The 16,885-nt window shown below is 37.0% G+C and overlaps 2 protein-coding genes across 2 annotated transcripts; both read left to right on the forward strand.

The window, feature by feature from the left end:
- Positions 1-3,111: 3,111 nt before the first annotated feature.
- Positions 3,112-9,487, forward strand: LOC104346527 (pulmonary surfactant-associated protein A-like). The gene is given in 5 exon segments (XM_086467299.1): positions 3,112-3,242; positions 4,764-4,843; positions 5,585-5,925; positions 5,927-6,007; positions 9,419-9,487. Coding segments are annotated over 5 exon segments (702 nt in total).
- A 697-nt stretch (positions 9,488-10,184) lies between these two features.
- On the forward strand, positions 10,185-15,709 carry LOC104346528 (pulmonary surfactant-associated protein A). Its single transcript, XM_086467300.1, has 3 exons — positions 10,185-10,278; positions 14,518-14,595; positions 15,330-15,709. Exons 1-3 carry the CDS (start codon positions 10,185-10,187, stop codon positions 15,707-15,709), a joined length of 552 nt encoding a protein of 183 aa, XP_086323426.1.
- Positions 15,710-16,885: the final 1,176 nt, after the last annotated feature.

Raw genomic sequence — 16,885 nt, forward strand, 5'->3', positions numbered from 1 at the left:
CACTATAGTTGAGCATCGTGACAAAACTTAAGGTGTTTTAGTAAAATGGAAATGAAAAGTAGAAACCATTCTGTCCTTAAGAGACCACAGTGTAAATTGGCAAAACAGAAAAGCTGTGAAGCAGAGGTATTTCTGTCTTACAAGTGAGGGTCTGATTTGGTGCCTTGCTGAGGCTCATAAAACAAACCTAGCTAGGATCAAACATAAATGTCCTTACAGTAGAAGGTATCAGAACCAGAAGAGAGTTACTCATGAGATCCCAATCTTTATTGCTGTGAAACCAGAGGACCAAAGCCTCTGGCTTCTTTTTTAGTTGAAAATGTTTTCCATTTGAGAATTTTGTGCATGTATACAGATTTTTCCAGGATCCATCTCTGACCAAGTGAGGATCAGCTGCACTCTACATGCAAAAGAGACCAGATGGTCAGGGAAATACTGAGTGTACACCAGCTAGCAAATTATATTAAGGTGAGGTAAGTACATCAGATACAGAGACAGGAAGCAAAGTTTAGAATTCTGATTACCAGATCAGACTCTATCTGGAAGGTAACATGCTTCTCTAATTAACAAGAGCACCTTTACTTCTACAAAAGCTACTTGTGGTCATATGCCATTTTTGCTTTTTTAAAAACAAGAAAAGATTGTTACTATATCACTTAAAATCACTGAAAGTTTCTTTAAATTTTTTATACATTTTGTATGTGTTTTACAAATCTGGAGTTATCTGTTAGTTCTAGATTGTTTTTTCTCCAACTTTGGCTTCCTATTCTTGTAAAAAGAAATTTCTCAACCCTTAAAATTGTTCTCTGTATTTGCATAACAAGTGTGTAAGCAAAATTAAAAAACTCATTCGTGCCCTTGTTATCCAGTCTCCACTTTAGCAGTATCATTTAACAAATATATAACACAGCACTATATAAAGGGCACTTGTGCAAACTGCTCTTTCATTTCACTTTGAAGTAGAAGGGTAAGTTGAATTTCCTTTTGATAAATCACAAGGAACTTCAGCTAGAAGGCAAACCTGTTCCTTTTCATTTGTGTGGTCACATTTACATTTAAAAATTAAATTTTCTTTTATTACTATTTTTTTTAGTTTGCTTATATTAGCAATTTCGGTAGATGGGGAGATGCCTGAAGGACACCAGATTGTAATGACTGATGAAGATCATTAAAACTAGATTAAAACTGAAGAGCTGTTTTTTCCATTTTACAGATCAGGACTCTGACTCTGCATCATAATCCAATTATGAACTAGATGCAATAGTTCATTCAAATATAATTCTGGGGATGATCTGCACTAGACAGAGTACCTGTTGTAATTGCATTTCCTTATCTCAGGGACATAAGTATTCCTAGCCACCCAAGGTGGATTTCTGTTAGAGACTTTAATAATCCACTCTGAGACATTGGTCAGCATTGTCAGAGGTATCTGCTAGCCTTCAATATAGTAAAGCGTGAACAACTTGAGACACTTCAGATTCAACACATGAAACTTGACAGCACTTTTAATACAGCACGTGTGTTCTCAGGTGGATTTGAAATTTCCACTTGTTAAAGTGGAAAATCTTGACCATAAGGAATAGACAGTGCATTACTGGAACAGATTCTACATGCAGCAAAAAACTGAAATTTACAAAATAATTGAATATGCTTATGTTCGAGGTTATGTCCTACTGAATTGATTTTGATGATCTATTCCTCTAGAAAAACAAGTGAACTTTGCCCTTAAAAACAGTGGGTATTGATGCAGATTTAGAATAATGTCAAAAGCCTTCTATGACAGAGTCACTCTGGAAGATTATTTTTTTTTTAAGAGCTCAGTCCAGTTTTAGCATATCCATTTAATAAATAGTAATAACTGATATTTTGATCCTGATTGACATATATGCTTTGAAATAAAGAACTTGTTTTAACTGATTAACCCAGCTGTTAATAATATTGCAGAATTCAATCCAACCAAGATTTTACTCTCAACTTTAAGTGGAGCTGGATTTAGAACAAATTATGTGTCAATTAAAATGATCTTGTCAATTCTGAATTTTTGTAAGAAGTTTTTAAGAGAGTGTAGTGTAGTACATGATCCTCTCTAATTCATGCCAAAAGAAGAGTGAAGTCAAAGGTATTAAGTTATATGTTTTGTATGAGTCAACCCATCAGGGTCATGTCATTAGAAAGGGATACCCATTCTGACATCTTGTACTTTTCTTTCTCTCTCATTGTTTTAACCAAATTATGCCAATAACTGGCCATCTCCATGCCATAGTGTCTTACAGTCCATCAGTTCATGTTTTAAAACTGCACAGCATTACCAAATGCTGCATTGTAACCCATGATCTATAGTTTGAGTGCTTTTCAGTCATGATATCAGTGATATTATAGTGATACTTAATGTTATATCTGAAAGGATAAAATAAGATGAATAGGCCTATTGCCAACCAGCAAAAGTGCATTTTCTACAAGACTAACTCTGACATTTTCAAGCTTGTAGAATTTTGTTCAAAACAAGATAGGAATGTCAATTGAGCTATAGAATTTTGCCCATATGGAAAACACTATCAGTCTGTTTATTTCAAATAAACATGCTTAAATAGTACTGTGCTTAAAGAAAGGCTAACTAGCTCCAAAGCAGCACACAACCGCTGCAACAGATTGTGCCTTTCAGGTTGGTAGCATATGCATCTATATTTCATTGAGTGATTATAGACCTTACAGACAACTAATGGCTTAAGTGTGATCAGTTACATGAGAGCCCATCATTTCTCAAGGATTAATCCAACAGCTAATCAATGATAACAATGAGGATGATTTGTCTTCACTACTCCCAAACATGTAGCTGTCATCCTGTAATGAGCATACAAATCTGTGTGAGTCTAGAAACAGTTTTGTGTACAAGCAATAAAATGGTATCAAAATAAATCTGGAAATTCTCTTATACCTGAACTATAGACTTTATTTAAACAAGGGAAGAAAGTAAATTTCAACAAGGGATGAAATGGGGGGGTGGGAGACAAACAAGAAAAGTTTGCTGTTATATAAGCCAATACTTACAATTTCTTACAGAATCATTGCCTGACAAATATGTGGGTTTTCTTACAGCTGGCCTGAGCAATCATGTTGTCTTACTAATCCTACACGCTCACAGCAGTAGCTGCTTTGCTAGTGACTTGCCATGTGCTGCATAAACATCCAGAAATTCCCGGGCTACCTGGTATCCCTAGACTGCCCAGAGGAGATGGTCTGAAAGGACAGTCACATCTACCAGACAAATAAACTTCCTTTTTTTTGCAACAAATCCTTGTCATGAAGGCTGCATGAATAAAAACAGAAGGACATGTGCCCTCAAGGAAGCAGCTGCATTAAGCAGGAGGGAAAACTGAATGGAGGAAATGGTCAGTTTAATTTTTTTTTTCTAAATGATAGGCCTCCTATCTCGTCTGAGAGAAGAGGGCAAATGAACAAGTTATCAATACTCAAACATATCTATCTATCTATCTTTGTAGTGCTTTTCTGATGACTTTCCAAAGTGAATAGCTTCTTTCACAGCAGGAGCTTTTTGTAAGTGTGAAGAAAAGGTTATTCCAGTATTTACAAGTGCAATTAAAAGGCTTCTGGCAAGTTCCTCTAGTATTCAAAGATGGTACATGCAAACGTAGTCTTGTGAGAAACACACTTTCCACTGTGTAATTTTCTTTCTGTGTACAAATGTTTTCTGCAGGTCTGTTACCAAGGCTAAAGCACTACCAAAATCATTTGTAGCTGTAACACATTTCAGTTTGGGATCAAGTTGTTTCATCCTGAAGTTCCCAGAATATGAATCAATTGGAAAGAAAATTATAATTCTCTTTTCCAGGTTTCACAAACCCTCTGGAAGCCTAGTGGGGACTCCTGGAAGAAATAGTCTTCCTTAGCGGTGAGATAGAAGAAAAAGGGGACATTGGACCACAGTGTGAAAAAAGGTTGATGTCCATGTAATGTTCTGTCAGTCAAATGGACCCTATTTATTGGGTTGACAAACAACAGATTATCCTGTTTTATACTGACTGGGAAGTGCAGTAAAAGTTGCAATATTGCAACTTAGAGGGAGGGAGATGCAGCAATATTTTGTGATTCTACATTGTCATTTATTTTAGTTGTGAAAATGGGAACACAGTCATGGGAGCACACTGGTAACTTTATTCTACATGTAGGACATTTGTTACCAATGGAAATTTGTATGAAAAAAGTATCTACCTTTACAGTGAGTTCCCATCTTTAACAAGCAGTGCTGGACAGACTATTTCACACAATCTGTGCAGAAACCCTGCTATACCAATGTTTATGGGTTCCATTAAAATAAGATTCCCATTGTAAAAGACAAAGCATTCACCCAGCAGATTAAAAAGAAAATAATATGGTGTGTTAGGAACTGTTCCCTAAAATCTCCCTTGTGCCTGTTCACTAACAATTATTAGAATTAAACAAATTCTCTTTAGCAAAGCCATTTTCACAGACATGACAAACATAAGGCTTCAACCTAGAAAAATTCATTTTCTTCCGTGCAGAGGGGAATTATTAGCATTTCAGAGGGTTGAGGGTTTTTGTTTGTTTTCTTTAATATAGGTTAAGAGTGTGAAAAAATACTAGGAAAAAATTTATTTTATGCCAGATGATGTTAAAAAAACATTCTAGTTAGTTTTGGAAAATTATTAATTTTATATGAGGAATTGTTCCTATCAGCACAGCCTCGTTTTACTTGATTGTATAACTTTTATTTTTATCTGTGTGGGTCTACCTCGTTCTCTGGACACTGGACTCCACAAGGATTTAGTAAATTTGAAACACCGACTTTCCAGACTTGACAGTGGTAATTTTTTGCATTTTTACTTTTTCAGCTCACTATTAGTTTTAAGTGCAATAGGCAAAATTACTTATAGAATCATGACTTGCAGGAAAGAAATCACACCTGAAAATGGTACTACACCTGAAAATGGTACTACTTCCTAAAAGTCCATTTTCTCATCCAAAGCAGGATGAGAACTCATTTTCCCTGGAGAAGCGGTTTTCTCTCAAGAACACTAATGCGCATTTATTCCAATTTGTTTTATTAAAAAAAGAAATATTCCAACTGGTGTTTCACTTTCCACATGGACTCATGAGAACTCCCCAGCCTTGTACCATGTTGCTAGTATTTTTATCTATCAGCAACCAGATTGTTAAAGGTGGTAAATGGTTTTTACTGAGAAGAAATTCACAAAAATTATCATTTCTCCGTTTCAGTTGCTAAAATTTGAAGAAAATTGATCCTCTTTAAAGAGTCCACACATTATAATAGGGCTGACAGTGTATATGTAGCAAATGTTAGTGGGGGCACCCTTGTCTTGGAGAAGACAGTGACAGATGGTCACAAGCAGCATAATGATATATTAGTGAAAAAATAGTGAATTGGTAAAATTTTGAAGATCTTTATTCCTCTTCGTCCTTTACTCTCATTCTTGCCCTCTGTTCCTCTCACCACTTTTAATTTTCTCTTCATCTCTTGATTTCTTATCAATATGCCACAGGAAATTAAAAAAGCTAACTAGGCTTTTTTCTTTTCATGTTTTAGTGCTTGCTTTGAATGGGGAAATAAGAGAAGTAGGAGAGAAAATACTTGCCAGCAATTGGAAGAAAGCTGATTTTGCATCTGCACTAGAATCCTGTAATGAGGCTGGACAAACTCTTGCAACTCCCATGAATGAGGAGGAGAATAAAGCTATTTTGAGTATTGTGAAACAGTATAACCAATACGCTTACTTGGGCATTAGAGAGGGTGAGACTTCAGGTCAATTTAACTGTGTAAATAGCACGCCTCTGAATTATACCATGTGGCACCAATATAAGTCCAATGGCAAAGGGACAGAAAAAGATGCAGAGATGTACAATGATGCGAGCTGCGATGACAAATTGCAACCTCACAATCTGCGAATTGTACCGCCTCACAATCTGCGAATTTCAAGGAATGGCCTTTCAGCCACCTCAGAGTATGAAGGCAATGAAATATCCTGTGTCTCATCTTATAAAATTTCTGCAATTATTCTATGTCAGAAAATCTAAAATTAATGATTTTAGGAATTACAGTATTTTTTATCCTTAGGAAAATGCCAAATGTGGTATGTGATTAACTTAAATAAAATGTGCCTAATCTGATATACTTGTGTCTTTTTGGAGGGTTGAGAATAGCTCAGAATTCATTTTTCATAGCAGACTGTCTCTGTGCACTGGGCCTTTGTGAAGATTAGAGGAAAATGCCAAGATTTAACTTAGGATATTGGAAAAGTCTGATGTTAAAATTGCCTGTGACTTCATAGTAGCAGCATTTCCAAGTATTTAATAGCCTCTGCCTTAAAAGAGGTGCACAGAGGTTGACTTCAGTGGAACAATTACAATCTTGGTTTTGTACATCTCTCAATTCTAGGGCTTATATTGTGTCATATTGAAGCATGGACTGATTCATTCAGTGTCCATATTTAACTTTTGTTTTATAAACAGTACCAGTTACAATTAATTTTCTTAGTTTCAGAAGTCATTCTCTATAAACCAGCAAGATAAACATTGTATTAGATCCATGTAGACATAGAAATATACATATAAAATACTAAAGATCGCATTTTGTTCCTAAAATATCACATTTGATCATAAAGCTATGACCATTGCAGTGTTAGAAGGCCACCCGTGTTCTCCCAAACCACTGAACAACCACATACTGTTTCGGAGGAGGTAAATTGGAAGTTCAATCAGTTCAAGCACAAGCTGTTTCTCTGCTAATGTCATGCCAAGCAACCACTCAGTCAGACCATGGCTCAAATCTGTTAGGATCACAAAGCATCTTTTCACAAAATATTTTCACCGCTGCTCAGTTTGGATAGCTGGTGAGCAGTGTGAGCTCAGTAAGTACCATGAATAGCAAATTCTTACACACTTACCTTGCAGTGAGGAAGTCCTGGGCTCATTCATTATCATTTTCACACCACCTGAGGGAGAAAAAAAATAAATAAATAAAAGAGTAAGCACTGGAGTTTAAATACAGTCATAAACACTTTTACTTCACACCAGCTCCTCCTCCCCCCCACATTTGGCTCTGTACAGGGAGCCCATAGGATCCTGGACATGACTCTGGGCAGTGCTGTCCCTTGTCCCTAGCCTGCGTTGAGGAAGAGATGGGATCTATTCACATGGTCATTTCAAGCTTTAGGTCAGGTAGGAAAAAAAGGAGATAAGGGGATACTTTTGGCAGCAGAAGATTCATGTCCAACACTGCATGCAGCACTCCAGCTGATCTGAGAGTGGACAGGGACTTTGAAATGGGAAAAGTACTACATTGGATATATTTCAAAGCATGAACCTACTTTACAAATTAACATCCTTTGAGACCTATGACCATGATACCATTTTGTCCAAAAAATTCAAATGGGAATGGAATAGATCATGCCATGACAAAAATTCTGACTCTAGGGTTACTCTGAGAAAGATAAGGCTGAACTAATACCTTTTGATTTTCCTAGGCTTAGCTCTGATCAGCTGTGCTAAATCTGTTAGAGTTGAAGGTTTACTTAAAACTACCTCTACCTCTTGTGTTTTAATTAATAGCATTTTAATGAGTAAACCTCGTTAGCAATTCTTGAGTCTTTCAACCATACAGCTTCTTTGTTAGAGCAAGATGATTATCTAGTATAAGAAGGCATCATGTTTGATAAAGAGACCAAAAAAACCCACTCTACGAATACGGTCTTTTATTATCCGAACCAAATTCACATATTCATTTACATAGATCTCCAACTGAGTCAGGAGATTCCTATTCCTTTAGTTAATTAACAATTTATTTCTACTACATTTGCATTTACAAAATGACTATACAAATCTTTTGTTAAAACCATTAATGTATAAAATCTTAACACAATATATCACCTATGTCTAACCAGATTTAGACTTCAACACACTTGGGTGGCTTTTATCCAGTTGAAAAAAATATTACCTTTTCATTCAAAAGCTAATTTTTATTACATCAATAAGCAAATCATCTACACTAGGTTCGATTTCCTTCTGCTGAAGCCATTACTATTAGGAAAAAACTAATCAAACACACAAATTCTGCTTAAAAATAAAACCTCCTCAGATTCAGTCAAAAAACTGCTAGGCAGCAGTTTCCCCTCTGTGGTTCACACTGAGATCTGTAACATTTCAGGTAATTGAATGAAACTCCTTAGTTATTTGCATAAAATATCTCTATATAACATCATACTCAGCTCTTCTCTTGCTATGCTCTAGCCTGAAGCAGCTCTTCTTGTTCTGTGTCCAAAGTCTTGACTATGCTTCATATATATAAAATTGAAGATATCAAGGGGACATCTGCCCATTTTCTGCCTTCTTTATAAAAAGCTGTGTCCACATTCTTTTGCATGGACTTTTATCTCCTAACCTTTTTTTTTTCTCTGAAGTTCGTCAAAATCCAGTGTCAACAAGTCCAGATATGTGGAAGAAATAAAATTCCCTAATAAAAACAGTATTCTACAGTCTTGGAATGCATTTGTTTCTCATGGGTTTCACCTATGATAATTAAGAAATCCTGGTGAACATGCACACTCAGTAAAATGTTACTTGATTATTCTTTGCAGTTCCACAAAGGAAAGTATCCAGAAATAGTTATTTTGTTCCTTTAGATGGCTTTGTGTGTGTATAACCATATGAATGTAAACCCTCAAATGTTGTTTAAAACACTTAAGCATTTCAGTCTATTTTTTGTGAAAGCCAAATTCTGCATTCATGTATTAATGGAATTTTTTTAAATGGACAGAGAGGTCATGCACAAGAACAAACAAAATAAATTGTTTCTCTGTTCTGTTATTGTATGATAAATAATTTTGATAAAATCTTTCCTTGAAAATGCAACGAGCAAAAATAATCCCTAGTGCATAATGACCAGACCAGGAAAAATCCAGGTTAGTCTTTTTTTCCATAATTTATAATAATTTGCTACAGAAAAGCAATCTAACAGTAAGATTTTAAATTCAGAAAAATAACTTATTCGTTTCTCAAATACTCTAAAAGCAGATTTTGAGAATTAAGATCTTAGTACAAGTTAAAAGGTCACAAAACTTCAGTCCCTTTTGAAGCAAATGGATTACAGTAACTCATAGAAGAAGTTTAATACAATTGTTATTACAGTATATTTAACAGTGAGAGCTTTGTCTGGCCATAACAATGATGGATATTTATTTCAGAGAGAATTCTCTCTGGTCTACAGTAATACCCTCTTTTATAATGGTATAATTTAATTAGATGTTTTAGCTTAAAAAGACTATTAGCAATTTTGAGCACTCAAAAACCTCTCCCTGCCACATGTAAAGAAGTGGCTCCGATTACAGCAAATAAGTATTTTTCTGTGACTTGCTGATTTTTGTAGAGATTTGATTCAAAGAACCCAAGCCCCATGGTTCTTGGGAAAATTGTGTTCAAATTCAACCTTCTGTGAACTCAGCAACTGGTAGCATGTGACACAGGCTGTCAGGGCTTCCTTATCTTGTATAAATTGTAACTAGCGCCTACTTTATTTAATTTTTAAAAAAATTTTGAAGCCAAATTTAAAGAATAATTATGTTATTCCTCTGCTCTTTTCCAGAGAAAATAACATACATGGTGGAAAAATACCAATACTCACTGCTGCAATATCATAGCAGTGCTGCAAATACAAAGTAAAAATTAATCATACGTTTATTTGCAGCTTTTCTTTAGAAGAACAATAAGTGCAAATAGGTGAAGAAATATTTGCCACTGGGAAATTTGTTAGCTAGTTTTGAAACCGCACTAAGAAGTGGTAGAAAGACTAATGGCCCTGTTACAAATCTTATGAACCAGAGGAAATCTATGTTCTTGCGAGTATTGTGTAATGGTATACAGACATGTTTGTCTGGACCTCAAACTGTCAGATTGCAAGTGATTTTCATTATCAGAAGTTGAAATGTACTGTTATAAAATCATATTAGCCTACAGTTATACAAACATACCTGGGTTTAAAGCACAATCAATACAGGATTTTTCAGAATTGGAGTAGCACCTCTAAAAACGATAAGGGAGCTTGGATTTGATTTGAAGGCCCTGTTAGGAAACCAGGGTTTGGCAGAATTTGGCTCAAGGGTGATAAGCCAGGTGTGATGCCAATGAAACCTTGAATGAAACTTCCACCCATCTGTGCCCTTGTGGCTCAGAAGCCGAAAGGAACTGTACAGCAAGGGTACCTCAACCCTCAAGGAGACTGCAGCAATGGTAATTATGGTAGTAAAGACTGTAGTGAACAATTTAACCTTCTTCTGCATATAATGGAGGACAACTGCAGAATATATGGAATAATATTTTCATCTGGTTCATAAACGTGCTTTTTTGCTATTAACAGCTATTGAAGAGATGAGATATTGTCTTCCTTTCTATTCATTATGAACATGAACTCTGTTTCTTTCTGTGTTTTTCAGCTGAGCTGTACCAAGTGACATATCGGAGACATCTAGTGACCCTTCACTTGGATCCTTCACACATAATTTGTCAGTGGAGCAAGATGACAGTAGTATTTACAAGCACTGACCACACTGTCTGCAGGTAAACCGAAGATTTTCTGCTCTAAAATGCTGCTCATAATTTAGAAAAGCCATGTTGAAGTTTGCCATCCCAGGTGTCCATATCTTGCTGAATTCTTTGCTTCCTGTTTTTAAAGCTCAGCAAGAATAGCATCAGCCCTTGTCTGAGAAGGGGAGACACTACATCCCACATGCTCTGTGCTCTTCCTGATATTCCCAGGCATAAGGGAGCTACTGGGGTCAGCCAGATAATTATTTGGAAGAGAAAAGGAAATGCAGAAAGCACAGGACAAGGTGGTAGCAAGGTAGGATGGAAGCAACAGCAGCGGAACAGCACAAAATCAATGTAAACAGGAAATATATATGGGGTTGAGGCCCTTTAAATACAAACTGAGAGAATACAAAAAGATTTTTCAATGTTATCTGTGGTGTGACTAGCACTATAAAGGGGAAAAAAAACTTTCAGGAGATTAAGTATACAAAGAAAAGACTAACAAACAGGCTCATGGGAGGAACACACACCCACTTTCATAAACTGAAATTCAATTCTAGTGTCTATATTTCTCAAAGCAGCTGAGAAGCCAGTGTTGACCAGCTTTTGTCCTTAGCATGTTTTGCATTTACCTACCTACATTGTGCAACACCGCTACTCTCAGAACATCCTTCATTTGCTTCACTAGCACTGAAATTATAAAACCTCTTAATGACAGATGTGGAAACAGAAGAAAAGTTGCCTCGATACTCAGAAATTGTTTGTTCTTTATCAGATCTATATCCTTGAATCCTGATGAGCTTCTGTGCTTTGAGCTTCACAGCTCAAAGCAAGATCAGAAAATAAAGTTATGATAGTTATATAGAATATTCTATTAGGCAATCATAAATAAGCATAGTAGAAATATAAGTATTTTTAAATATCTGGTTTAGTTTCCTCCATCTTGTCAGTATGCTGCTGAAAATCAAGAGAAGAAAAGTTCAGAATTTATCAAGTCTAAATCAGTTTTTCCTCAGGAGTCTATCACACAAGAAAAACTTTTGTCTCCCTCCAGGTTTCCCAGGCCACCAGTCAGCATGTGAAACTAATGAAGGCCAAGCCTCATTCTCTTCTCACAATTGACTAACCTGCAGTTTCTTTCAGATGCAGCTGAAGTGCTAAAGTTGTTCTTACCACAGATGCAAAGACCCAGATTCTGCCAGTGACCTTTTCTAGGGCTCATCTGGACCACAGGTAATGGCTTGTCTCATGTTCTCTGTTTTGGTTTGGTTGGGTTTTTTGCCACAAAACAATTAGAAAACCTCAGCCACAAGAATGTTAAAAGCATTAAGTCAAACACTCAAAAGCTAAGAAACTTGAAATTTACAAGAAACTTTAAACAAAGATTACTTGTGCAATTTTAAAATGGCCCTCTTCTGTCAAGGTACCTACAGTTGGGTACTGCTTCACAGGACTGTTGCATTTTCCAGGGCACTCAATAAACAATGCTGCAGGAATTAATCGGGCTTCTGCAGGCACACCACCAATGACAAAGGACTCTACATCAGTTGTTAACCTAAGTATGAAAGCATAGGGTAGAGGTGCCAAGTTCCTGTGGACATGATCTAGGCTTGCTTGTATCCAGTACCATCTTAGACTAATACAGATATTACTCACATTCCCTATCTAAGTCTTAAAGCACCTATTCCTGACTCAGCTGTTAGCCTTGCTGCAACATCAGGATGCTAGCCTGTCACAACAAGGATGGTGTGACTGCATCTTACTTGTTTGAACTGGAGCACAGCCTCAAACTCCTTTCCTATAAGTCCCCATTAGATAGAAACAACTGTCATCTGAGAATAACTCAAAAATACATGGCAATGCCTTTCCATTTCAGCAATGCTCTGCATCTTGAGGCCTCTGTGCTTACAGGACTGGTTCAGAGCAGCTTTTTCCTTCACTTAAAGGTCATTGTTCCATTGGATAAAACTTATTACTTCTGATATATAAACCTCCTCTACAGTATTCTATAAGTTATTTAAATTTATACTTCTGGGGCTGGTTACCTCTACATATGCTGCAGATGTACCATTGTCTTTTGGCTTTGCTGCTACAATTATGGGACTCTAACTACAGGATTTCAGTAATTAGTGCTGATAAGTCCTCAGTCTGTAATGAAAATGATGGTGTTCCTGGTGCATATTGTATTTCAGGTGAACTTGTTTTGGCTTCTCCTCAGTGACATTTACAATTTAACATTTACACAGATGTTCTGTGGCAACAATTGCTATTTCAGACGGATTGAGAAATTGCTTTGTTCTGCTCCAGGGTTGTTTTGCTGAGTTTTTTTTTTTAAATGTGTGAAAGTGTTTCTACAAATGAAGAAAATACCCTCAAATATTTTCCTCATATTTTAAGTGTGTTTGCTTCTTGAAGAAAACCTCCCCTCTATCATTCAAGTTAAAATTCATTAAATTTCTATCCATAAACAAATTTGTATCATATTGCATGCTCTTTGTATTTCCTGTAGGTAACAAGACGAATCTCAAGTTACATGCCCTATAATTGAGACCATTTAATGAGTCTTTCTTATTTCGCATTGGAGGTGCTAGGCAAGTTGAACATCTTTAAATAGGTTTCCACGTGAATAATTAATCTTGTTAAACTGTTACAAACCTTTCCATTTTAGATTTTTTTTTTCCTGTCTCAGTTTTATTAAAACATTCACCTTCTTTTACAGAGGGTATCACATGAGATGAAGATGCTCTAAATGATGGATGCCATAATGGAAGGATAAGCATTAACAATTGTTTACATTTAAACCAATTGATAAAGACAGCATGTCCCAGGTTATCTTAACCTGGCTTTCTCTTACTACAGCAGACACGTGTCTATTGCTCCTCTGTAAAGTTAAGACTGAAACTATAGCTTTTTGCATGAGAAAAATGGCATATAATAGTATCTGCTGTATGAAAAAACTTTGAAGGGGATGTTTTGGTTTTTTGGTCTGTAGACTCTTGTAGACTAACAGACTGAGTCTTGTGAAAAATATTTTAATTATTTGAAACAACTTAACTTTGCATACGTAATGACATTCATGGCACTGAGGGCAAAGCTTAAGGTACAGAAAACTTCTAACCCAGACAGTAAAATTCTGAAACATTGCTTTTTTTTTAATACTGGAATCTGCACTGGAGAGTAAAACAGTCTGGTTTACATTTGGCTTTAAATAATGCTGTTTCCACAGTTATTCCACAAACTCTTAGGAGTAGCCTTTTCCTGCTCCCATGCTGTGCTCAAGGTAAACCTGCAAGAATTCCTCCATCACCTGGTTTTGTGCACTTGCCTGAAGAGTGGCTAGATGAAGGATTTACACCAGGTACACACAGTTACTATCTGCATTTCTATCTAGATTTACTGTTGTGTTCTATTTTTATGCTTTGTAAACTCAGTGCTATCTTGTATAATCTGATGTGGCTTCTCCTTGGAAGAAAATAAACATCTTTATTCATTCCTTGTATGAACTAAGATGTTTAAATCTCTCCTACTTAATGACACAATGGTTCAGTTCACAGAGAAAAGGATATCATTTTCCATAACACAGGGCACAAGAAACTTGTTACTAGGTGTTAGGGTGGAGCTGCAAGTGCTTGAACGGCCTGAAGATTCTGTCAACAAGTGGCAGTGTTTTGCCCGGACTGGCTCAATCACTTATAAAGACTAACTCTGTTTACTAATTCAGGTTTTCCATTACTGCTCTGCAGGTAGTTTCCAGGAACGTATTCCCTATGCTTACAAAGATCAACATGTGAAAAGATCCCCTCTTTAAAACACAGCAGTACACTAAAACAGGTCAAACATCTTAAAAGTTTGTATTAATTTCACATAGTTACCTCTGCTGTGTCTTGAAAGCCAAGATTCAATCTGTAATGCAAAGTGCATAATAGCTGGTTTTGTTCATAGGTTTTCTACAGCTGGTTGATAATGAAATGGAAGATGTTATCCATCAATTGGAACATCAGATTTCCAGACTTGAAGGAGGTAATTTATCTGCCTTTACTTTCTGCTGTACCTGGATAGTGGGCATAAACAAGATTAGCAACTAAATGGCTACTTAGGAAAAAGGCAAGATTTTCTACAGTTTTGTTGCATTCCATTTATATTTTGTTCACTGGTAGATAGGAGAGTGCTATCTCAAATGGGGGGAGGGGGAATTAGTTTTTCATGGCTAGTGGGAGACACCTAGGTAACAGCTCTGAAGTACACATGCAAGCACGTCAATTTATCAGATTAGAATCCCTGCGTATGCAGAAGTGCTCCACGGGCACCTCACGCTCCTAACAGACAAATAAACTGCACACTGAAAACATAGCAAAACAATCACAACCAGATCACATCTAAGATCCTACTCACTCAAATACTGTTGTATACTGCAAGCCATTTCTAAGAGCTTCTACAGAGTCTCAAAGAAAATAATAATATACTTTTTCCAAATGTAGAATTCCTAATTTCCTTCCCTCCTCCAATCTCTTTTGTGCTTCTCCTATTTCATTGTCTGTATATTTATGCTTGCCTTCCTTTTTCCCCTCCTCTTTTCAGATTTCTTCTGGCTTTTGGTGTTTGTCTTTCTTTTCTTTTTTTATCTTTGATTTCCTCTCCTTTACCTTTTCCTGGGTTTAATCTAAAATTATGGAGGAAAATAGCAGGAATTATAATTGGCAAAGTGACCACAAAACAATGCATAAAAGATTAATAGCTTTCACCTCACGTTGCAGTCCTCCTCCACTTGAAAAAGATTATAACACCATCTGGAGGAAAAATATTTGCTAACAATAGGAAAAAAGCTGCTTTCCATACTACACTGAAAAAATGCAAAGAGGCTGGAGGGTCTGTTGCCACTCCAAGGAACCCAGGTGAACATGATGCCATTCTGTACTTTGTGAAAAGTTTTGATACCTACACCTACCTAGGGATAAAGGAATCTCTAATTCCAGGCATAGTCCAGTTCCTGGATGGTACACAGCTGAGCTATACTAACTGGCATTTAAATGAACCTTCTGTCAAAGGGGAAAAGGAATGTGTGGAGATGTACACTGATGGCACTTGGAAGAACAGAAGTTGTAGCCAGAATTGCCTTATTGTCTGTCACTTTTAGTGTTTCCCCCTGCTGCTCTCTGGCAGGCTCCCTGGAATATGCTTGCCTATCCCTTGTCTCTTCATTTGTAGCTAGTGAACTCAATGCAGCATGAAAAATAAAAATCACTTTCACAGCCTGATTTATCTTTCAGACAAATGCCAGCCATAAAGAGGAAATTACTTATAACAAAAGCAGCATCCAGTTTGTCTGTTCTGTTGATGTTACTCATTGCCCTCTGAGTTTCTTGATACAACTGCCTATGGGTTCCTACTGCTCTGTTAGCGTGCTGGCTTATTACAAGAGCAAACAGTAGATTTCTTGGGCACATTTCTTGCAGTCACAAGATCTTCCAGCACCCATTTACCTACAAGCCTCTAAGTTGTGTGTATTTTGATGCTTTTCTGTAAGTTTCCCCTCACCAAACCTACCTGTACAGATGCTCATGATACCACTGTTGTTGATCAGCCTGTATCTCTTTGGCCATCTTCACCCATGAAAAATCCCCTGAAAGAAGAAATGCGCAGCGCTGCTCACCCGGCGCACATTTCCCATGGGAAAACTTTAGAGGCAGCAGGTCTTTAACCTTCATGTACCTGCTGTGGCACCTCCAGCAACTCTTAATCCCTTTCCAGACTCAAAGTGGTAGCAGCACAAGAAGCCCAAGGTCTCATGCCACGTGGGATGTGTGTGGAAGAAAACACACAGGAGCCAACAGAAGTTATAGTACCTATGGCATTTAGGGAGATCAATAGATCCATGACAAGGCCAGTTCTTTTGAGCTAGATAGTAGAGAGATTCAGATACAGCTAATTTCTGGGTGCCACAGAGCTGCTTGGCAATCTCTCATTGGGATTCCCATGGGGCTAAGCTTGGTGGATGCCTACCTTTCTGAAGCAGACTATACTCTGCATTCCGTGCAGAAGCTGCTCAGAGCCTGCACCCTTCAGCTCAAGCTGAAGTACTAAGTCAAAAACTTTCTGGACAACTTTGTTACCGGAGTTGAGTCACCTGCTGAAGTTGAGTGTTCCTGAGGTTAGATTTGCCATTGTGCAGTATGTAACAGGCACATCCAGAGATGTCTATGATTTTTTTTTCCTTTCTCTAGGGCAGCTGACCTCAACATAGCTTAGGTGATAAAGGCTCTGTATAAGCTCCATGACATGGTACAAAGACTGGTTGGGCATCTGGGCATGT

Source organism: Leptosomus discolor, chromosome 6, assembly GCF_034619465.1.
Source record: "Leptosomus discolor isolate bLepDis1 chromosome 6, bLepDis1.hap2, whole genome shotgun sequence".
Lineage (NCBI taxonomy): Eukaryota > Metazoa > Chordata > Aves > Leptosomiformes > Leptosomidae > Leptosomus > Leptosomus discolor.

What these genes read in the sequence shown, in the direction of transcription:
- LOC104346528 (XM_086467300.1), top strand. Translation starts at nt 10,185, where the DNA reads ATGAAACTTCCACCCATCTGTGCCCTTGTGGCTCAGAAGCCGAAAGGA. An exon ending in TCAAGGAGACTGCAGCAATG is followed by an intron (nt 10,279 to 14,517) that starts GTAATTATGGTA and finishes TTTTGTTCATAG; the next exon opens with GTTTTCTACAGCTGGTTGAT. An exon ending in GATTTCCAGACTTGAAGGAG is followed by an intron (nt 14,596 to 15,329) that starts GTAATTTATCTG and finishes CTCACGTTGCAG; the next exon opens with TCCTCCTCCACTTGAAAAAG.